This window comes from Gopherus evgoodei, chromosome 24, assembly GCF_007399415.2.
Source record: "Gopherus evgoodei ecotype Sinaloan lineage chromosome 24, rGopEvg1_v1.p, whole genome shotgun sequence".
Taxonomy (NCBI): domain Eukaryota; kingdom Metazoa; phylum Chordata; order Testudines; family Testudinidae; genus Gopherus; species Gopherus evgoodei.
The window spans coordinates 2,954,035-2,977,803 of record NC_044345.1 but is presented as its reverse complement, the minus strand read 5'-3'; the positions used below and the strand labels follow the sequence as shown (position 1 = coordinate 2,977,803).

Genomic DNA, 23,769 nt, shown 5'->3' with positions numbered 1-23,769 from the left:
CTTGCCACGTTGGATCAGCACCCTCCGCCAGTTGTGTGTGGCAGGAGGAAAATCCACACCCCCTGCTGTGATCATTTCATGTGTCGGAGCATGAGATTTGATTACCCGCCAGTCTTAACGGGCGTAGCCACTACTGGCCATTACCGCTCGCAAAATGACCCAGCTGCAACAAGAAAGACAGAAAGACAGAAGCGTTTTTTTTCCAAAGCCGAGACCTCTCTTCTTCTGTGGCACAGTTTAATTCCGTTCCCCACCTCCCTGACTTTCTTATGCAATAATAAATAATAAATCCTCATACATTCTAAACAGCCAAGATACACACACACGCACACACACAAGGGCATGTTATTTACAAGGGATATTTTTTCCCTCCACAGTTGCTTTTCGTTTCTTTTTAAAAAGTGCACAACCCCACAAATAAATAGCAACATTTATCAATAAATTAATTCAATAAATAGCCTTGTGGCACAGAGACAGGACTGATGAGTGAAGGAGGCAGCAGGTCGGCCCCGCTCCCCCGTCCATCGGCTTCCCTTCCTGAACTGTGTGAGGGTGGGAAATCCATCCCTGTCTTCACTGTTCAGAATGCCCTGCCATCCAGGGATCTCAAAGCACGTGTGGGCGTTTGCTGACGAGTTTGCATGAGGCCGAGGTAGGTAGCATTCTCGCTGTTTATACAGAGGGGGAAACCGAGGCAGAGAGGAGGGAAGTGGCACACCCCAGTGAATCAGCGGCAGAGCTGGGAACAGAGCCCAAAAGGCCTGATTAGAACAGCATGCTGGGAAAAAACCCTCTTTTCATCAGTTTTGTTCACTGAGTTTCATCTGAACCCCCAAATGGAACTGGAAAGATTCAGCTGTGGTGGCTGCGGTGAAATGCCTAGAGAGACAGACAGACAGAAGATCACAGACAGATAGACACAGAGAGGGAGAGTGGATATGTAGCTAAAAGGATATGTAATGTGATAGATCAATATAGACGGCTGTGTATGGGGATAGATCCACAGATATGTATGACGACAGACAGACAGACATTAGATGGAGGAGTATGGGGATAGATAGATAGATAGATAGATAGATAGATAGATAGATAGATAGATAGATAGATAGATAGAGGGGTGTTTTGGGATAGATAGATAGATAGATAGATAGATAGATAGATAGATAGACAGACAGACAGAGGGGGTGTGTGGGGATAGATAGATAGATAGATAGACAGACAGAGGGGGTGTGTGGGGATAGATAGATAGATGATAGATAGATAGATAGATAGATAGATAGATAGATAGATAGATAGATAGATAGAGGGGGTGTTTTGGGATAGATAGATAGGTAGATAGGTAGATAGATGGGTGTGTATGAAGATGTAGAGATGAGTATGGGGATAAATGATAAATAGATGTTTTGACCCTGTAGACCCCTAGCCACAGGAGCAATACTATTGAAGCCAATAGGTGGATTTTTGCAGGCTCAGACCCATTAAGTTCATGCTCGTTTACTTGTCTGTGCCAGCTCTTTTTCGATTGGCCGCAGGCCCAGTGCTTGTTTACAGTTCGCTCATGCAGTGATCAGATTGGCCAAACACCATTTATCTTTGGTTCTAATGTCCACCAATCAGATTCTCTTTCTCCGACAGTAAGCATGGCTTGGCTTTGCCATTGGAAAAGGGGGACGGATTTGCTGAGCTGGGCAGCGCCTGACCCCCAGGGCTGGGGCCAGGACTCCCAGAAGGGGATTAGAGAGAGATCCTGCTCCCGCTCTGTGCAACAGATTTGCTGGGGCCTGGAATCCCGCACTGTCTGCAGATGCCTTCACTTGGGGCTACAGCGCCTGCTTCTCTGCGCCTGATTTACACCAGGGAGCATGAGAAGACAGGCACTCCGTAGGTCAACAGCCTGGGGGGATTGGTCACCCAGTTCCCATTCATTTAGCCCCATGGCCGTCATTTGCACCTGTGCAAACTGGGTGCACAGATCCCTCTAAGGTGCAGCTGCCCCAGTGCAAACCCATCGCAGATCATAGCTTACACCAGGGAGGCACCGGATAACCTGCACTGGTGAAAACTGTGCTCTGTTGGGGTAAATTGTGTCCCACTAAGGGGTTAAAACTGGTGACTGGAATCCCAGTGAAGGCAAGGCCTGACACTTGCTTTGCATGGAGGTTAATGACAACACAAGGTGCATGGCCAAGGAAAGTCGAGGCCTGAAGCCCTAAGAGAGGTGTGAATTAACTACTCCCATTCATTGCAACAAGATGTTCACTCTGGAGGCTAATGATGGCAAGGTAGAGGTCAGCCTTACTTATTCACTGTGCACTGATCATTACAGCAGGCAAATCCAGTCATCTGAGATTGCCGGTGTAGTTTGGGATTGTATCTGGAGCTTAAGTGGAGAGCCACCACATTTCCCCCAGGCTGACCCCTCTTACTAGGAGACATGAAACAGCCTTAGGGACCAGAGCCTGCTGCCATCAAACACTCACTGGGCTTGGCTGCCTGTTGTCCACCTTGTCCAGTCACTTATACTGGTGCAAAGCAGGTGCAAACACTCCTGAGTCAGGATGGGCACCATTCACACTCACTTTGCATCACTATAAACAACAGCAGGACAATGGAGATTGGCGCCTATTAACTCCGACCTTTGGGATGCTGAATTGGGAACTGGCTCGGGAACTCGAGATCCAGTCTTGATGGCAGTTCTCACCCTGTGGGGCACTGAAATTCCCCCCAGGGACAGACTCACAGCCAGTTTTCCCTTGCCCTTATTGGAAAAGGGATGGGGTCATGACAGAGGACAAGGTTTATGTCTTCTGGAGTGGATCTAAGCAAGGAAATGCCCTCTTTCCCATCCATCTATGGGAACCATCCACCCTTCATTAGGTTCTGGACCCTGCAGGGAAGCTGCTGCTTTCCCATCTTTGTGGGGCTAGGGCTGGGGGCTGCCCCATGTCTTCCATTTTTGCAGCATGTTTGGTATTTCTTTTCAGGGCAGGAAAAACCAGGAGCCCTGCAGCTGTGCAAGGAATGCCGGAGCTCACAGGGGGTCAAGCTCCCTTCCTTGTCTGCCTAGGTCTGGGGGTTGCCCGGGGGCGTCAGGCTCAGATGGCGCAGCTGCCTCTTGCGACAGGGCCTTTTGGGAGCCCAGTGTATGGTGCCAGCAGGGAGAGATGCAGCCAACAGACAAAAGGCCTGGAAGGTTCCTGCTGTTACTTCACCAATCCAAGCCATGGCTCAGGTAGAAGAAAAACCAGAGAGACACATGGGCTAGATCCCAGGACTGTTGGTGCTGCTGCGGCTCGGAGGTCCAGCTTGGGGTTCCAGTAAGAGATGGAGTAGACAGACAGATGGAGGGGTGGACAGACATGGGCTCGGAGGCTCAAGATGTCCCACATGTGGTTCAGGTAGCAGCTAGACAGACGGATGGATGTGGGCTTGGTGGCTCAGATGCCCAGTAGGAGATGTAGCAGAAACAAAGACAGATGGATCAGACTCCAGGAAGTAGTCAGATAGGCTATATGGTAAATTCATGGACAGACAGACAGACAGAGACGGGCTTGGTGGCTCACATGTCTGGCAGGATCTGTAGAGAAATATGGACAGACAGATGGACAATTGTTGGCTCAGACATCCAGGTAGGAGATGCAACAGACAGATGGATGGACGCGTGCTCGGTGGCTCAGACGTCCAGCACGTGGTTCAGGCAGGAGATGTAGCAGACAGATGGACAGACGGACGTGGGCTCGGTGGCTCAGACGTCCAGCACATGGTTCAGGTAGGAGATGTAGCAGACAGATGGACAGACTGACGTGGGCTCGGTGGCTCAGACGTCCAGCACATGGTTCAGGCAGGAGATGTAGCAGACAGATGGACAGACTGACGTGTGCTCCGTGGCTCAGACGTCCAGCACATGGTTCAGGCAGGAGATGTAGCAGACAGACAGACTGACGTGGGCTCAGTGGCTCAGACGTCCAGCACATGGTTCAGGCAGGAGATGTAGCAGACAGACAGACTGACGTGGGCTCAGTGGCCCAGATGTCCAGCACGTGGTTCAGGCAGGAGATGTAGCAGACAGACAGACGGACGTGTGCTCAGTGGCTCAGACGTCCAGCACATGGTTCAGGCAGGAGATGTAGCAGACAGACAGACTGACGTGGGCTCAGTGGCCCAGATGTCCAGCACATGGTTCAGGCAGGAGATGTAGCAGACAGATGGACAGACTGACGTGTGCTCCGTGGCTCAGACGTCCAGCACGTGGTTCAGGCAGGAGATGTAGCAGACAGATGGACAGACTGACGTGTGCTCCGTGGCTCAGACGTCCAGCACGTGGTTCAGGTAGGAGATGTAGCAGACAGATGGACAGACGGATGTGGGCTTGGTGGCTCAGACGTCCAGCACGTGGTTCAGGCAGGAGATGTAGCAGACAGACAGACGGACGTGTGCTCCGTGGCTCAGACGTCCAGCACGTGGTTCAGGTAGGTAATGTAGCAGACAGACAGACGGACGTGTGCTCCGTGGCTCAGACGTCCAGCACGTGGTTCAGGCAGGAGATGTAGCACACAGATGGACAGATGGATGTGGGCTTGGTGGCTCAGACGTCCAGCACGTGGTTCAGGCAGGAGATGTAGCAGACAGACGGACAGACGGATGTGGGCTTGGTGGCTCAGACGTCCAGCACGTGGTTCAGGTAAGAGATGTAGCAGATGGCCAGCCTGAGGATCTCGATCTTGGAAAGCTTCTTGTCAGGGGGCAGGGTAGGCAGCAGCTTGCGCAGCTCGGCGAAGGCCATGTTGAAAGCCTCGACGCGGATGCGCTCCCGCGTGGCGTGGGCTGTCCGGTACTTAGCCGTGGCACGCCGCCGACGCCGACGTTCCTCTCGGGTCAAGTGCTGCAGGTCCTTTTTCAGAGCCTCACCCGGCTCAGCTAGCCGGGACTGGGCACACAAGCCGATGCTGCCGGCCTCCTCCACTCCGGCCCCACGGCCACCGCCCCCCCCACAGTCACTAAAAACTGACTCTGTCTCGGAGTGAGATGGGGGCATGTCGATTTCCGTCTGGTCTGAATTGAGCATCATCTTTTCCAAGTATGGATGGACAGACAGACTGATGGATGTGTATCAGGATAGATAGATAGACAGACAGATAGGTAGACAGATAGATAGATAGAATGAATTGCAAAATAAAATTGCTCTGCTGCTAATATTTTGTTCTCTGGTTCACATCATCATCATTTAAAAAAAAAATCCTTCCAAGGAAAATTCCTTTCTCCAGGGAATTAGTCACACAATCAACAATCTTCCAAATAAATAATTTAAATAAATTTCCAATAAATATATAAATTAAATAAATAAATCTCTCCTCTATGTGCACATGTAGATTGCAGGGTCCGCCTTCGGCACGCTGTGTGGCGTGGTTTGCCTTCTTCAGATGTCAGCCTCTGCAATTGCCTCCAAAGTGCTCTAGAAAACAGAAACAAAGGAGTTCTCACTAACTTTCTGCTCCCACTTAACAAACAGAAAGGAAGAAAGAAAGAAAGAAAGTTTATTTCGTCTGTGCCTTTAGGACAAGCAAACAGTTCCAGTTACAAGCCAGCAAAGCCCTCTGGCGCCATGCAGAGAACGGACGCAGCTCGACCCATGCATGGCTACCAGCAATGTGGGCTGTGGGCAGGGCCTTAGGGGTTGCAGCAGCCCGTGGCTGCAGGGAAAGGCCCAGACAGGGGAGCCTGTGGAGAGGCTATGGGACTAGATGGAAGTCATTTCTCCTGGCTCTCTAGAGAGATGACAGGTGGTGGATTGGAGCGAGGGGGGAAAAGACAGACTGTGGGGGTGGGGGGGCTTATTGTATATTAAATGAGCCCGTATGTCATGGATTCTGGCACCCCAGACATATGGAACCCAACCCAGCTGCTTGGCTTGACTTGTCCAAATGGAAGTTGGCTCTCTGCTCCCCCTGGGACTCTGCATGCAGGCCAGGAATACTGGCTCTCCATCTCCCCTCCCTCCGCTGCCTTCACAGCCCCTCCGCAGAGCCCAGCTCGCACACAGATGCTTCCAAAGCAGGGACTGTGGGTCTGGGGAAAGGGCAGGCTGAGCCTGAGCCACCCCTCCCAGCCAGGCTGGGACAGAACCAGGCAAGGGGCAGAGCCAGAGGGGAAAGGGAAACAAAGTTTGGAGTGAGTGGAACGAAGAGAGGTTAGAAAAAAAGATCTCAGCACTAGAGAGCTGTTACTGCTAGCAGAGACTGAAAACTGGACACACAGACAGCTAGCTAGCTAGAATAGGAGATAGATAGATAGATAGATAGATAGATAGATAGATAGATAGATAGATAGATGTAAAATATTATTCTTGTATAACATCTTTTGCACATGGCGAGATGCTTTTGAATTCTAACAAGCCATATGATTACAAGAAACCAGCAGAATGGCTGAATAAACAGAATGGATAAACAGAGGCAATGAAATGAAAGAAATATTCTGAGTCAGACTTTAAAAGACTGACATGTACAGACACAGCCTCATGACTCTGTGGAAATGCACCCAGAGGACATGTGCAAACTTAGAGAGGGAAACTCACAGGCATATAGACTGAAATTTGTACACACAAAAATACACTCCGAAATTCACACACAAAGAAATTAACACACACAAACCCCACACACATATGTACACAGTAATTCACCCACACGCTCACATACACACACAGTCATGCACATGAAAAACAGACACAGTATGCGAACAACACACACATAAATTCATACACACAAAACCACACACATATCCACACAGTAATTCACCCACACACATGCACACACACAGAGAGAAATAAATATACAGAGCCAAACTCACACAAATGTACACAGAGACGCACACAGAGACACAACCACACACTTACATTGCAATATGGGGAAACACCTGTCAAATACATTCCCTAAAAATCTTGTACCAAATAAAATAAAAATCCAGAAAGCGAATTATTTCGCTCATATGGCACATTTTAATTAAAAACAAATTAAAAGTTATTCTAGTGAAGGTTGAGGGTTTGGGGAGCAAAGATGGAGCTGTTTTCAGGTGGAACTGCTTTTCGGGCACTGCTTGTAGCTGGATCCAATGTCCTCTTCTCTCTCAAAGATCTGAGCTTTGCACCCTGAAGTGGTGTGTGTGATGGGGGAGAAACTGGGGGACCTTGGTCTCGAGGGAAGGGGAAATAGGAAGCCCACAGAACCCCTGCAATGGCAGGGGATTGGGGAGCATTGCTGGGACTCCCTAGAATAGAGGGGGACGGGAGGAGGACACCCAGAGAGCTTGTGGGGTCGGGTGGGAGGGAACCAGTGAGCCCCAGGGCTGTGCAATGAGCTACGAAGTGTGTGACCCATTAGTAACTTACCCTCCTTGTGGCAAGGTCCAGAGACACCAGTTCAGGTGTCAGTCAAGAAGGCCCCAATCCAGCCGAGTTTTTAGGCATGTGTTTAAATTCTCTAAGTGCGTTCATCCCCTGCCACCAGTGTGCGCTGTGTCTGTCTAATGTAACGTTTTCTCTTCCATTTCCCTACCCCGCCTCGTCTCTCTCTCTCTCCGCTGCGCTCTCATTCCTTTTTTCTCAAGGACGTTCCCACCGAACTAGGATCCCCAATCTCCCACTTCTAAGTCTGAGAGGGGAGACCAGGCCCCCTCCCTCCCCGCTTGGCCTTGGGAGCAGTGTGCTGGGAGAGCGAACAATAGTGAGGGAAGGTCTGCCTGCAGAGGGGCAGCCGGGAGCTGCTTTTCTTTCCCGAGTGCTTGGGCAACACATGGAGCGAGACGGTCCCTGCCTCAGAGTTCACAATCCTGGCTCACAAGTACTGTCCACACTGCAGCATCACCAAACCATGGGAGCAGGCAGGGCTTACATCCCTGGACAGCGGTACCATGCTTACAAGGAGCTGGCTCTTCACTCTTCTGCCTCAGGCAAAGGCTGCGTTCCTTGCAGCCAGGTCTCTGCAGCCCCTGAGAGGGGCTGCCTGGCTTTGGTGGACTCATGCTGGATTTGCACTCATAACACTTGTCTGTCAAACCTACGGCTCTTTCCAACCATGCCCCACACTCCTTGGGACCATGGACTTTGATGCCCGCCCCAGGGACTGCCCCACCGCTCGGTTAGGCCAGTTTGTCACCAGCATCACTGTGCTGAAGACAACGGGCGGGATTCTCTGTTGCATGTGCAAAGCCCAGTGCTCACTCAGTGCTGGTGCGAGGGACTGCGCGAGGTGCACAGTTAGGATGAAGTGACACCCGTGTCAAACTGGAGTGAGGCTGCAACCAAGCCCGGTTCTGTTGCTCCTGCACAGGGGTGGATGGGTGAGGTCACAAATATGGACAAGGAGGTTCATTTTCTCTGGGGCAAGCGGAGCTTTTGCCCCTTCCCAGACTTTCCATAGGTCTAGATGCTCTGCTGCCTCCCGCACACCGACTTTGCAGGATATAATATAACCACATATAACGTTCCATACGCTGACACAACTCCCTCCCCTTCCACAATTTTATTTTGGTGACGATGTCCCTGACGCAGGCACAATCGCTTTAAACACCCAGCCCCAACCCCCTGGGAGGTGATTAATGAAAAAGGAGTGGCCAACAGAATCTGGGGTGGGGGCAGGGTACGCCACCTCCCTGCCCCCACCCCAGAACAATTGCCAGCGACATTTCCAAGAGAACTGGCTGTGCCCTCACTTGCCAGCCGTTTGCATGGAACACGCTGGATGACCGGCCCAGGTTCTGAGCGGGTGTAAATTGCCCTAGCGCAATCCAAGTCAGTGGAATTATGCCCAATTACACCAGCCAAAGGTCTGGCCCTTTGTTATTACAGTGAGGTAACTAGCAAGACAGGCCTCTGGGTGTGACCGCTGGGCAGGGACGATGATTTATACCCGTGGGGCTCAATGCAGGAGTCTTAATCAAGTCCTGACTCACGGGACGCCCAGGCTCGCTTGCATAAGTACAGGTTGCAGAATTGGGTCCTTTCCCAGCTGCCTGCTTGTCTGAGCTACTCCATCCTGCAAGTCCCTGATGCTTTACACCAATGACTTTCCCTCTTGGGAGATTTTCACTTCTTCGCCCTGCAATAAAGGCAAACTGAGTGTTCTGTCAATTTTGGCTGTTGCAGAAGCCTGGGTTGAGAGCCCCTCGCACTGCGAAGCTGGGCAGGATCCAGCAGTCACATTCAATGGCCACTAAAATCTAAAACAAAATTCTGAGCCAAAGGCCCTTTTTCCCCTTTCCAAAATCTCCCTCTGTGGCCCTTTCCCTGCCTCCAAGTGCAGTGTCACCAAATCCAGCACGTGACTGCTGGTGAGAGGCACCAGGACCCTGGACAGCCAAAGCTGCGTATCTGGACTCAGGACACCTCTCCACTCCCAGCCCAGGAGTGTGGGGTGTTTGGATCTGAGGTTTCTTTTTTAGAGCCATCACAACACCCCAGAAAACCCTCTCAGCTTGACTTCTTCAAAGTTAAGTGAGTGTGCATATACCAAAAGTTATATCAAAAGGCTAACAGCGGGTGGGTGGGTGAAATTCTCTGTCTTGAATATTGTTCTACTTCTAAATTTATATGGATCTATCTATCTATCTATCTATCTATCTATCACCATAGAATGTCACCACATGGTATCGCAGCAATGGATTTGATTGCAAAATATCAGTGTATCTACAATGCCCACCTCACCCCGTCCCAAGCAATTGCCTTACCCCTAACCAGACGACATCCTCAATCTCTGAAGTTCCTCTGGCTTTTCTCTGCTTGTAGGACGAAGCCCGAATAATCCCAGCCTTAAGGATCCGGTTGGCTCGTTTGTTCATTGATGGGGAAGAAAGTTTCCCCCTGTGTGCTCAGAGTCCTGCACTGATGGATGAGCCTGGGGAGGGCAGTGATCCTGTCACTGGGGCCCAGACATGCGGAGGTGCAAACGGGCTGCTACACATTTATATGGACACACCTTGAAGCATGCGGCCCATACACTATATATACAAGCACCCAAGCTAGCATGCTGCCTCCCACCCCAGGCTTCCTATTGGCCACTCCAGTGCTCCCCCTCATAAATATTAAAAGCAGCAGAGGGGATCCCATTGGCTGGGAGGGAAGTTAAAGCCCTCCTGGGAGGGAAGGAAAGAGGAGGTGGGGTTGGATGTGGTCCTGCAGGGGGGAAGGAGGTAGTGGGGTGGGAGGGAGAAGGAGACATCTGTTCACCATGCATATTTCATAAAGGAGAAATAGAGAGACTGGGGGGGGGGGAGAAACGAACAGAGACCTCTCCTCTGCGTGGGGGTGGGACAGAGGGGACAGTGCTTGGAACAGAAACTGAATGGACAATACTGTGTTCACAGAGACTGGCCACCCTGCAGAACCTGGGCTGAGGATTCACTCCGACCGTTGGTGCAAAGCACAGAGCAGGCCTTTGTGTATATGTGTGCGTGTTTGTGCATATGCTTGTGTGTGTGTGCCTGAGTTTATGTGCGTGCATGAGTTTGTACATGGTTGTGTAGTTTGTGTGTGGGTGTGCATGCTTGTATGTGTGTGTGTGTGTGTGTGTGTGTGTGTGTGTGTGTGTGTGTGTGTGTGTGTGTGTGTGTGAGAGAGAGAGAGAGAGAGAGAGAGAGGGGCAGGCAAGCGCAGGATGTTGATGTGCCTCACACACAACTCAAGGGACCCAGGAAGGCTCCTATTAGCATCAGTGGAACCTTCCCTTCTAGGGATTGATTTGAAAGTGCCCGTATAGATTTTAAAAGTTTGATGGGATAAGAAAGCAAGCCAGCCTGCCGTCCCTAACATCCAAATATCCATACAACGTGTTCACAAGCACTTTAACAACACACTAGAATATTTTTGGTGGTTAGATTAAGCCACGTCCTCCCTGCTAGGCGGCCTATCCCCTCCTCTTTCAAAATCTCATTTTAAATCCTTCCTACTTTGATCCCAATACCAATAATCTCTCCACAAACTCCCTTCCCTGGACTGTCTACCTAGCTAGTCCTATATCATCCATTTAATCTAATATCTATCTATTAATCTAATATCTATCTAATTTATCTATCTATCCCCATACACCCCCTCTATCTATCTCTATCTATCTACTCCCAGTTTGCTGACTGGGAACATACCTCCTTTCCCCATCCCATTTCTTATCTCCCCTTCTCCCCCATTAGGGTCTGGGGTTCCCTTTCCATCCCATCCCCCTTTCCAGTCCCCACTCAGTGCACCCAGGAGCTGGTTTCTCCTTGACGCAGCGGCAGGAGGTGCCCAGGTGATGGGCACAACACCTGGGCAAGCTCCAGCCTGGGGCCTCGTCTTAGCAGATGGTCTCGGAGTTTGCAGGGAGAGGAGGGGAGGCTGGGGAGGTATCAGGTGGCAGCGAGGAGCTTGCATCACCATTGCTATGGCACTGATTAAAAAACGATATCTGCGTAATGAGCTCGTGGCAATAGCAGCATCACCCTGAAATTAACCCACACACAGATACGTGCGCACATCTCACCCCCCCCGTGCCCAGCGCGCTCTCTCACACACACATGCACTTACACAAACGCATCACCCCCCTGTAACCATCACACACACAAACACCACAGACGCTCGACACCACCACACACTATACCCATGACACACCCAGTGCTTAAGCTGGGCCAGGGCTTGCCAGGGCTGAGCCCCGGCACCTCTAGGCTTGTTAGTTCAGAGCCCCGGCACCGCTGGGTTTCCTGCATCTGTTATGAATGTAAAAAAATTGCTCGAGCCCGGCACCTCTTTCATTACAAATGAAGCTCTGCCATCACCCCCACCCACACTCTCTGCCTGCTGCCGTCCGCAATCCCCTCTCCCCATGGGGTGACTGATGGGCCACATACATATTTATTTATTTCTCTCTCTGCTCAATCACTGCCCCTCCTGTTTGTGTCTCTCTTTCACTCCCAGGGGCCAGCACCTCTCCCCCTGCCAGGATGCCAGCCGGGCCCTACCTATCTCTGTAGCTGATGGTGGGATGGTCTCTGGGCATTTTGCCCAGGCTCTGTGAGGAGGGGACGCAGGCAGCTAGCCCGGGATCTCATGCCTGCTCTGTTCTCGGCTTCCTGATAGCCCCAGTTCATTGCCTGGGTCTCTCTGCTTTGTGTTCTCTTCGGTGATTGCTTCCTCCAGGCCTTAGTCAAACGTCCTATATAGCCGAGACCTAGTGCTCCCCTGAAATCTCACCCCCAGAGCAAGGTCCCCGGGCTACCTAGCCACACTGCACTGCATTGTCATCCATGCAGCCCTTCGCTTCTCTCCGAACTTCCAGCCAGGCCTGGAAATCCCAGGGGAGGGTGTCAGATAATGGGGGTAGGGGGAGCATCAGCCAATAATTATTTAATGACAGCGGCTGCTGAGATCTATAACCGTTAAAAGACAAATTGTCGACATCACATCTCAAAAGATACAAAGGCAGCCACCTCAGAGGAGACCCTCCGAAGTTCTCAGCCAGCGTTTTTCTTACTTTACCTCACTGTAAATCTCGACCAATACTGAGGGAAATATTTTCCCGTCGGTTTGGGCATGCAGCAAAATCGACATTCACTGACATTCTCCGATCAAAATCGGAGCCTTCCACGCTTGCTCATACACCACTCTGCCCCAGGGCAGGGCCAGATCACTGTTCCCATGGGCTGCTGGCTCATTCAATGCCATGGTCCTGGTACCAGTGAGCTGGGTGAGTTTGGTGCTGGGGTTTGTCACAGGTCAGCGGGTCCCTGTGAGTAGAACTGGACCCATCCCGTCTCGAGCAGAACCAGTGAATCCAATGCAGCCAGTTAAAGGGCTAGGCTACACTTTGGCCTGTAGGCTGCTAGTGGCCAGGAAGGGAGAACTGATTGGGACAGGCTGTTCCTGAGGGGTGTGGGGTGGGAAGCTCCAGTGTTGGGTCCTCCTGGAGCAAGCAGATAGGTGCCCAGGAGCATAGCCCAGAGAGCTGGTCAGAACTGGGAAGCGGCCAGAAGCCCTTCAGAGGTCTAGAGCTGAAACCAAAAAGTTAGAACTGGGTTAAAAGACTGTGTTGCTGCTTCTTTAAGAAAATAAATCTCCTTACAAGAGATGGGGTGTAGCAACATATATTTTGGAGCTGGATGGGGTTTAAGTGGCGGTCTGGGATGCCAAAGAGCTGTGTTCAGTCCTTAGCTCTGCCCCAGATTGACTCCCTGTGTGACACTGAGCAAGCCACCTCCTCTTTATGTGCCTCAGTTTCCCCATTGGTAGAACGGGAATAAGAACCCTTCCTAGGTTTGCCTTGCCTATAGCTAGTAAGTGCTTCAGACCGTTTCTCCAAATGTGCCACGCGGGGCACAATGGGGGTAGGGCTGGTAAGCGCTACTATAATACAATGAGCAATCGTTGTCCAAGCTTAAGATATCCTCTAGATAAAGTCCTTGCTTCAAGAGGAACTTGGCTTAGAGTGTCAGGGCTGAGTGCTACAATCCCACCAGCCTGCGAGGCAGGGGATTCCCCAGGGTCAGGCCCTAGCTGTGACGGGAGAATGAGACGGGGTCGCTATGGGGCACAGGGAAAGTGTTAGGTGCCTGAAGTAGAATGCTGAGGCTTGTTTCTAGGATGGGTAAGGACTGGAGTCAGCTCCAAGGGAGGCCGTGGGGTCCCCGGCACCGGAGGTTTTTAAGAACAGGCAGGACAGACTCTGGCCTAGGGCCTGCCTTAGGGGAATGACCTGCCTGACATTGCTGGGATTGTACGGAACAGCTGTGCCGTGCCCAGCTCATGAGGAACGGTTTAGGCTGCCCCATGTGCGGGTGCTCACGCCGGCTTCAAAACGAAGAACAACCTGGAATGGAAAGAGAAGGCGCCCAAACGCAGATGAGGCTGGGCTTGGGCCCCAGGCAGCTGAAGACCTACTGGGCCCCCTGCTCCTAATGCTGAGTTTGCTTCACTGGCAATGTTTCCAAGAGGGTGAAACCCTCTGGGACCCTCGGAGATCTGCCCACCTCGACTGGCAGACATGGGGGCCGGGGATCAGCTGCAAAGAAGGAGCCGCTGAGGTCGACTCTGGTACCACAAGCTGAGCATGCTACCCTGGACACCCCTGGGGCTGTGTGTGGGAGGGGGGCACAGGGAGGCAGGAAAGAGACTAGAGGAGGCAGCATTTGGCAGGAGATGAGGCGACATATTGTACAAACCCACTGGGGACCCAAACTGGCTCATGCTTGTCAGGGAGAGCAGACGGCTTTAACCCTTCAGGTGCTGGAGTGGATGCAAGCCTGACTTTCGGAGCTTTTTACGCTGAGCTGCTGGAAACCTAAATCATTGCCTGGAGGCTTCAACAGAAATCAGGGCCCCTGTTGGGCCGGGCACCGCACAGAGACAGAGTAAGAGACAGTCCCTGCCACAAAGGGCTCACACGCTATACAAGCAAGGAAGACAGACAAATGGTGAGGGATAGGCAGGATTATTATCTTCATTTTACACATGGGGAAACTGAGGCACAGAGCGATGCAGACACTTGCCCAAGGTTCCCCAGGGGCAGAGCTCCCAAGTCCTGCTCTGGTGCTTTAAATGCTATCCCACCCTTCCTCTCTGGGGGCCTTCGTTTTTGTACGCAGGTGTTTATGTGCCAGCAAGTTAGCTCCTGCCCATGCAGGGGTGAGGACCCCTTGTCTTGTAGCACCATGGCACTGGATGACAAGGAGGTGACGGTACCTGGTTAGCCCAGTGAGGACTGTACGGCAGGAATGCAACACTTGGCTCTCACATTTCCTTACGCCAGGCGAGTCCTCTCCTGCCTGGTGACTCTGACACACACCCCTTCTCAGGTGCCTTCCAGGCACCGGTGCATTGTGGTTTTCCTGGAGCACCTATCCCATAGTGCTTAGTGCAACTGGGACGGCTGTGATGGCTGGTGCAAGGGGCTGTATAGACCTTGCTAGCAATGCTGCGGTGACCTGCCTGCGCCTTGGACACGAGGGCTGCTAGGCCCAACCTTATCTCCTAGGGGAAGAGAGAATCAGGCCCTGAAGCACACAACCACCCAAGCTACAGGCAACGGAAAAGCAACAGGCCTGCCTGTGAATTCACAGCCTTGGGGCTGGATTCACGTCCATGATGCTGCTCCGAGATCCATGCAGTTACAGCAGGGGTGGGTTTGCTCTGCCCCTTCTTAGCTCCTCTCCCCCATCATCTTCTTCATCCTACCAGCTGCCTCTCCCTGATTCTCTCTCGGAGTGACCTGACCTCAGGGGGTTTACACAGGCACCGCTGAGCACAATCCAGCCTGGTGTCGAATTGATGCTTTCTCCTTCTCCCTTTCATCTCAAAGCTAGTCTGTGAGACATGACTGGGTGGTAAAAGCCCAAGGGCCTAGGGTGAAAACCTCTTTCTCTTTGCCTGGCCCTAGATCCTGCAGAGCTGTGTGTGTGTTAACCTCGGTGTGTGCTTATGAGAGAGTGTGTGTTAGTGTCTCCAGGTGTGTCAGTCTCTGTGTGTTTGCAGATGCATGTGTTTGTGCACTGGTTGTTTTGGGGGTTGTGCAATTGCATGTGTGTGTGTGTGTATTTACGTGTATGATACTAATATTTGTAGGGGGCAGTTGTGTGTAGGGGTGTGTGCGTGCACACAGGTTTAGGGTAGGTGCACGCGCAGGTTCAGGGGTGTTTACCCACGTGTGTGCCCAGCTCCTGACAGAAGGTCTGTGCTCTGCACAGCTCTCTCCATGCCCTGGGCACGCTCTGCTGGCTGGTGACAGAAGGTCTCGGCTCCCGTCACCCCTCTTTCCTCCTCGCCTTTGTCTCCCTGGCTTTTATGGAGTGCAGGTTTTGTGAGCGGCCGGTGACAGACGGCCCCGGTACTTGATAACCAGACAATCTGTCACTGCCGCCACTGACAGCTTTCCCAAGGAGAAGTCTCCTTTCATCCGCCCCGGCTCCCCTTGTCCCCACTTGTCCCTTTCCCCATGTGCTTCCTGGCTTTGTTCCCCACCCACCCCTCAAAAAGCCAAATAGCGACAGAAGCTCCTAATCATAATATCGTTCTAATCGAGTCTGTCATAATCGGATCCAATCTAATTACGTTCAGATCCCTCTCTTCTCCTGACTCTCGCTATTGCCCGTCCATCTGTCCCTCTCTGCCATTCCAGTCTTTGTGTCCATGCATCTGTTATCTGCAGGCCTTTCTCCCTCCCCACCGTGTCCTCGCGCCCCAGCCCCCGTCGCAGCGTGGCTGCCCCAGCCCCTTCCTTCAGCGGGTCCCTCTCCAATCCATCTCTCTTAGAGGCCTCTCCATCAATCCATTTAGCAGCAGCTCCCTGCTTTGCTGTGCCCATCTGCTTCTCACTTTCTGCCGGCTCTGGATGTGGCACTGCTGTTTTGTTTGCAAGTCTATCTTGATTAGCCCCAGCAACCTTGCTGTTTAAAGCTGCACTGGCAGGGACGGGGAGAGATCACCTGCGTGGCAAAGAGCCCTGTGCCATACGCAGCATCCTTTCTCGGGGCTGCACAGCCTATGTCCCTCTGCTGCCCTGCACCTCACCTCCTCATTAACACCAGTGTGCAGTGGGTGTGAAATGCCACTGTTGGGATTGGGCAGTGTCTCGTACCCACTTTGTGTGGGTGTGAATGACGGCACAAGGCAGGGTTCAATGGAAAATCGGGCTGCAGGAGGTAAGCCCCTGGAGGTGGGGTGGGAGGGATCCAATTTGAAATGTCCGGAAGTATCAATGTATCACTTCTTCCTAAACCCAGATGGGGAAAATATTCCATTGTTTTAGAGTCCTGATACTACGTTTAGCTAGATAGAAGACTGAGCATTGGAACAGACAGAAAAGAGTGTATGGGGATAGACTGGTGTGTCTGGGGACAAAGACAGAAAGGGTTGTAGGGTGATAGATAAAAGGGGGCGTATGAGGACAGAGACAGTGCAAAGTGACACACCATCATGATCTGGATTTTGTTGCATTTTGCACTCACTTTACATAGCTATGGCCGATGAAACAAGGTGTGAGGGCGCTGGAAAACTGGGCCCTTCGTTTTCAGACACTCCACGGTTTGGTGGAAAGGGAGGGAGAGAGGCAGGTCAGAGCTAGGGTTTGGTTTGGATGTTGGGACAATTTGTGGGTTCTGACACTTTCCTGTGAAGCAGCTGGTGCTGGCCACTGTCAGAGATGGGTTGCTGGGCTAGACAGAGCAGGAACCTGATTCAGCCTGGCAGTGCCTAGGTTCCTATTTGTAATGTTCAGAGCCGGATTTCAAACACGTGGTGGGAGTTAGATGCAGGCTGGGTGCCAGCCAATGTACTTTGAATTCTGCGATATTCACCCTTTAGCTCCACTGCGTCACCTCGCTCCGTCAGATCTCACTAGCTACTTGATGGAGAGCACAGAGGATCAGAGCATGGGAGTAGGGCCCAGATTTCTAAAGGTATTTAGGTGATGCTGTGCTCAGCGTCGCAACGCCTAACTAATTTAGGAGCCTAAATTTCATTTTCAGAAGGGATTTAGGCACTTCATAGTTCAAATCCTAGTGGCAGCTGATGGGATTAGACTCCTAAATGGCTGGATCTGTTTTGAAAATGAGATCAGCTAGATATTGTGACACTGAGCACAGTGAAGGAAATACCTTTAAAATCTGGCCCAAGTGCACCAGGAATGAATGGAGTCTAGTGGTTAGAACAGGGGATCTAGGAGTCAGGACTCCTGGGTTCTGTGTCCAGCTCTCCCAAGGACTCATTGCAGGATTTGGACTGGCCAGTTAGTCTCTCTGTGCCTCAGTTTTCCTCAGCTGTAAAAAGGGGATGACCCCACTTACCTACCTCTCTCAGTATCTGAGCATCACATGGGGGTGGGACTGGGCAGGGGGCTGTGAAATGCATTCGGTCCGTCTGCGAAGCGCTTTGAGCGCCTCACCCGGAAGGCACACGGGATGTGCAAACTTCTGATCAATACAGTAACAGTAAAGAGCGAATCGGGTCAGGTTTGTATTTTTTTCTAGCTGTTACTTTTCTCTTGATTTCTGCACATCTCCCTGTTCCAGGTTTATTTCCTGTATCTGAGCAGGTCTCTCCCCATCACTAGCACTTCTTATCCAGAGCATGGCTGCACGTACACAATGGGGGACAGTCCCTGCCCCACAGACCTTACCCTCTACAGAGACACAGGCAGGATTATTATCCCCTTGTACAGAGAGGGAATCAAGACTTCGGGAGACTAAAGGCCCAGATTCTCAAAGGTATTTAGGTGTTTAAGTGACTTGCCAGGGTCACACAGGAAGTCAGTAGCAGAGCTCAGAGTTGAACCCCAATCCCCAGGCCAGTGCTTTAGCCATCAGACCAGTCTCCCTCATCAGAAGGAAGCCTGGGGATGTGTGACAGTCCCAAGTCCATCTGTGGGGGATCCAACGCAGGCTACTTGCAAACACTGTCTGCCAAATGGCAGACACTGGATTCCAGCATTAGAACGATGAGGCAGCAGTGTCCCTGCCGATCCATACGACAGGGAGGAAGCTTGGGCACAATGCATACTATTGGCAGGGTGCATGTGGGACACTGAGCAGGAGAAATGGGAACACCTGGGGGGGAGCATTGCCAAGTCCTGTCATGAGGCAATGGTCTAACATGCACCAGGCTCCAGCCCTGGCTTGAATAATACCCTGGTAGCTGGTAAAATGTGTCACCCATTTCTCATGCTAGCAAATTTTCCAGTCCTCTGTCAAAGGGGTGTGAGAATAATTAGTGGGACGGCCAGCCAGTGAAGTCATTTCATGCCTGTGAAATGCTTGTAAATGCATGATGTTCTTGTCATCACTTGCTAAGCTCATGGTCTGGGCTAGGGGAATCAAATAAGTTGCACTGACTCAAGTACACACAGGCAGCATGGGCTGCATTCAGCCCTGCTGCTAGGGTACAATCGCTCCATAAGAAAGCCATTGTGCTGAACAGCTGCAGTGTTCCACCCCAGAGGAGGCTGCGTTAACCAGGGAAGATGCTCTGAACAAAGCTGGGGACTTGGAAAGATTGCTGCTGTTTTTATAAAAATCAGAGGACACAGATCCTCACCTGGTTTCAATGAAGCTTACACCAACTGTCCCTCTCTCTCAAAGATGGGAAAAGACCTAGGGGCCTTCAGAGATGGCAGTAGGTTAGTTCTTGTCTGGTCCAGAAAGGATGGATTGGCGGTTAGAGTGCCTGCCTGGGAGCTGGGTTTAATTTCTTGCTTTGCCACAGACTTCCTGTGGGACTCTGGGCAAATCACATACACCCACCTCCTGAAAGGTGGGTAACTAGTTTCTGCGCCTCAGTTTCCCCACCTGTAAAGCAGGGCTGGAAGCAGTGCCCTGCCTTGCTGGGATGCTAACTCCATTAAAGATTGGGGTGCTATGGTTAACAGGGGACAGGGACGTTCCTTAGAGAGATGCAAGCAACAGCCTTACACTGATATATCCTTGAGCCTTTCTCCTAACATATGAGTAGTATTAAACCACTGCCCCAGTCCCTGGCATTGCTCATCTCATTGCAAATCCAGCTCCAAATTCCACAGCTCAGCCTCATCTTCATTTTAGCTGGTTTTAAAATTTAATAAGCTAATAACTTAGAGGCACCAATTTTGATTACCGCCTCCCCCAAAATCTGCCCAAAGTGCTTCCTTATCTGAGCAGCCAAAACAGGCCTGGCTTTGTTCTGGGCATTCATTGACTTCCCCGTCTCTTCATATTCCAGGAGCCAGAAGTTCCAGGGGCTGGAAGGCCTGGGCGGCTAGGAAGATGCACATTTCCTATTTGATTTCTCTCTCCTCTTGATTGTCTCTCCCCCTCTCCCCGCCCCGCCCCCCCCCCCCCACTCTGCCTCCGGGCATCAGGGCAGCTGCAAACCCTCCTCTCCGGGCTCAGCTCCACCCCACTGCCTCCAGGGATGTAGCTAAGGTCAGAGGTCGAGACAGTCAGTGGCATCTTTTTGTGCCAAAGCCCCTAGCAAAGTCAGAAGGGAAAAGGAAATGAACACGGAAGGTGGGGGAGCCTGGCAGAACCAGGGGTTCCTCCTGGGGCATTGGACATGGCTAGAGGCCGACAATGCTCCATGGTAGGGCTTGCAAATGCCAGCTGTCCCCTTAGCTGTCTTTCTCCGGGGCCCTCAGCCCAATGATTGCAAACCGGGACTGCTTGTCTGACCCCGAAATGGTGGCTATGGTTGAGGGAGGAGTGGCCTCTGGAGCGCCACCCTCTCTTTGCAGCAGGCAGCGGGGGTCGCCCAAGCAGAGGGCACCCTCAAAGGAGGGAAGGCATGCAGGGGAGTGAGGTGAGGCGGGGCTTCTGTGAGGTCCTAGGGCAGCCATTGGGCAGGGTGGCTGTCAAGTTGTCCCTTTAACCCAGCTCTTGCCAGAGGCGATGCAACCTAAACTCCCTCTGACTCCTCTGGAGGACGAGTGAGGAGAAGGCAGGGGCAGACGGGCACACACTGGGAGTGGGGGGAACTTGCCCTGGGGCAGCAGGACGAGGCGTGGGCAAGCAGCTAAAGTACAGAGGGTGGGGACTGGGGATTCAGGATGCCTGGGTTCTATCCCCAGCAGGGCCAGTGGGGAACTTGGCCATGGGAGGGAGATGGGCACAGCCAGGGGATGGTGCTTTATAGCTGGTGAGAGGGATGTATGGTACCTGGAGGGGGAAGCCACTGAATTACTGCCATCTCTGGGCACGAGGAGAGCTCGGTCCACAGTCTATGCTATGCTCGTCCCAGAGGGGATAGTGGTTCTCAAACCTTTGTACTAGTGACCCCTTTCCCATAGCAAGCCTCTGAGTGCAACCCCCATTATAAATTAAAAAAACACTTTTAAATATATTTAACACCATTATAAATGCAGGAGGCAAAGTGGGATTGTAGGGGGGAGGCTGATGCTCATGACCCTCTGTGTAATAACTTCGCGATCCCCTGAGGGGTTCCGACCCACAGTTTGAGAACCCCTGCCATTTGGGGTATCAAACAACCACAACCCATACTCAATGAGGAGCCCCATCCTGAAATCAGCCCTTTACTGGTCTTCAAGTCCCCCACCTCACCAAGCTCACCATCAGAAGCAAACTCCCCACAGACCAGGACACACCAACCCAAAGCAGCCCCAGCCCCTGCTAGAACAGATGCAAAACCTGCAGGCATATCTCCACTGCTGCAATGATCCACACACCTTTCAAGATCCACGGTCCGACAGATGCCTATCAGAACACGTGGGGTACCTCAGCCAGTGCACTAAATGCCCCGATAACCACTATGGGGCTGACATCAGACAATCACCCCGCTCTCCAATGAACTCTCACCGGAAAAACGATACAAGACAAACACACGCTTCACAAGCGATCACTCTGAGTCTGACCTCTCAGTCCTCATCCTCAAAGGAAAGCCGCATAAGCCAGGGAGCTTAAATTCATAACTCTGGTAGACACTAAAAATCATGGACTGAACAGCGACACTGGATTTATAGCTTATTACAATAATCTGTAACCCACGAACCCCTCTTCTTGTCCAATGATTGCAGAGGTGGTAACAGGCCACGCTACGCTGACAATCCCTTACCATATGCGCCAACTATTTATGCTAAACACCTTGCATTTAGCAGTGATGCTGGGAGTACCTTTGCCAGCCCTGCAGAAGAGCCATGCGTGGCTCAAAAGCTTGTCTCTCTCCCCACCAGAAGAAGGTCCAATAAAAGATGTGACCTCTCCCATCTCCTCTCTCTAGTATCCTGGGACTGACTCGGTTACAACTACACGGTTGGGTCAGCACTGGGACCCACTCGCTCGTCATAGGGTGGGGGTAATGGCACATGGGGGGCACACATGGAAGGAACAATTGAGCTACTAGTAGAGGGCAGGGAAGTGAATGCACCTCGCACCCAACTCCTTCAACCAAGTTCTCAGCAGAGGCAATGCAGCTTGAACTGCCCTCCCTTTCCTCCCGGGCAGGGCAGAGTCTGGGAGCATCTAAAGAACTGGGCACGAAGCAGCAAGGCCTCCCCAGAAGAGGCACATTGCTCAGCAAACAGCAGCCTTGTGCAGAGACAACCTCCCACCCCTGGGAGCAGCTGCCCAAAGCCCTCAGGCGCCAGTAGCCTGTTTATTTTAAACAGCATCTCAGCAACACTTGCCGTAAGTTGCATCATTTCTATTGTCCCGGCGAAGGGCGGTAAGGGTGGTTCGAAATCAAATCCAGAGCCTGGCATTCCCCCGCTCCTTTCTTTTTGCCACCTTTGCACATCATATAGGCATATTTGCACTGGAGTGTGATGTAAAATCCCAAGGCTTCTACAAAACCCACTCTGAAAGCTTATGTTTTAAAATGATCAACAGAAATACTTTTGCACCCTGGGGAAAGTTAGCCTGTGTCACCTAGTGACACAACACCAAGAGCTTAGATAGACTTCAAAAGAGGATTGGCTTTTAGTTTCGATTGCAAGAACGCACAGAGTTAAAGCAGGCTTTGTTTTGCTAAGAGTTGTGGGAAGGAGAGCAACCCTCAAGCTTCTGGGCATGAACCAACTTCTAACTAATGGGCAGCAATGGGGTCAGGACAGATCATTGCCTGGGAACAGGTTCTCTCATCACTGTGGGATTCTTGCACCTTCTTCTGAAGCAGCTGGCACTGGCCACTATCAGAAACAGGGTCCTGGACTAAGTGGACCCACTAGTCTGAACCAGTCTGGCACTTCCTCTGCTCCTGTTCTTGAGAGCAAGCATCAGCCAGTGGTTAGGGTGAAAGCCTGGGGTTCAGGAGACCTCACTTCAATTTTCTCTCTCCCACAGACTCTGTGCGACCTTGGGCAAGTCACTTGACCTCTCTCTCTGTGGCTCAATTTCCCCAGCTGTACAATGGGGATAAAAGCCCTGCCCTGCCTCCCAGGAGGTTGTGAGCATAAATACATTAAAGATTGTGAAATGCACAGACACTCTAGTGATGGGATCTGTGTAAGTACCAGATTGGGAGATGTTCTTAGGGACAGCTGAGCATTCCTGGCCGAAACTCCCATGCAGACAAAGTCAAAGCTCCACTTTGTGCCTCACTCAGCTTGGCAGTCACAGCTGGGAAACTAAACTGTGACCAGACAGAACACTCAGCCGTTTCAGATGAGGCGAGGCATTGCCACGGAGCCCGCTGCAGAGAAGTTATTTACTTTCCATGTGCTTTGCATAATTTCCCTTGCCACCTTTCCTAATTATCAAAGCAAACTGGCTTGGAACAAGGGAATTCTCCAGCACGCCTCATCTTCCTGCAGAGAAGGCAAGGCTGAATCCGTGGTGCCAGCTAATGTGAACACAGTCGGCTGCAGCATAAGATCAAGCAGAAATGGAAGCTGGACCATGTCCTGAAAAGATCAAACACAAAACAGGGCAGCAAAGAGTCCTGTGGCACCTTATAGACTAAAAGACGTTTAGAAGCATGAGTTTTCGTGGGTGAATATCCATCTCGTCGGACGCATGTCACCCATGAAAGCTCATGCTCCTAAACGTCTGTTAGTCTATAAGGTGCCACAGGACTCTTTGCTGCTTTAACAGATCCAGACTAACATGGCTACCCCGCTGATACTTAAAACAGGGGCAGGGAACAGTAGGAAGCAGTGTGGTCCCATGGTTAAAGCAGAGGACGGGTATTCAGGACTCCTGGGTTCCAGGCCCAGCTCTGCCACTGGTGCGCCTGGGCAAGTCTTTTCACCGCTCTGTGCCTCAGTTTCCCCAACTGGAAATTTGGTGGTGTGCTGCACCCACCTGATGCATTTGGATTGTAAACTCTTTGGGGTAGGGACTGCC

General features: G+C 51.7%; 2 protein-coding genes across 2 annotated transcripts in view; both read right to left on the bottom strand.

Moving 5' to 3' along the window:
• Positions 1–1,300: 1,300 nt before the first annotated feature.
• On the bottom strand, positions 1,301–5,248 carry NHLH1 (nescient helix-loop-helix 1). The gene has a single exon (XM_030541991.1). It carries the CDS (start codon positions 5,066–5,068, stop codon positions 4,658–4,660), a length of 411 nt encoding a protein of 136 aa, XP_030397851.1. The 5' UTR covers positions 5,069–5,248; the 3' UTR covers positions 1,301–4,657.
• An 81-nt stretch (positions 5,249–5,329) lies between these two features.
• NCSTN (nicastrin) overlaps positions 5,330–23,769 on the bottom strand; it is a 43,094-nt gene continuing 24,654 nt past the window's right edge. Inside the window, exon 17 of the mRNA XM_030541988.1 lies at positions 5,330–5,452. Coding sequence (XP_030397848.1) covers positions 5,417–5,452 — 36 coding nt within the window. The 3' untranslated portion in view covers positions 5,330–5,416. The remainder of the gene's footprint in view (positions 5,453–23,769) is intronic.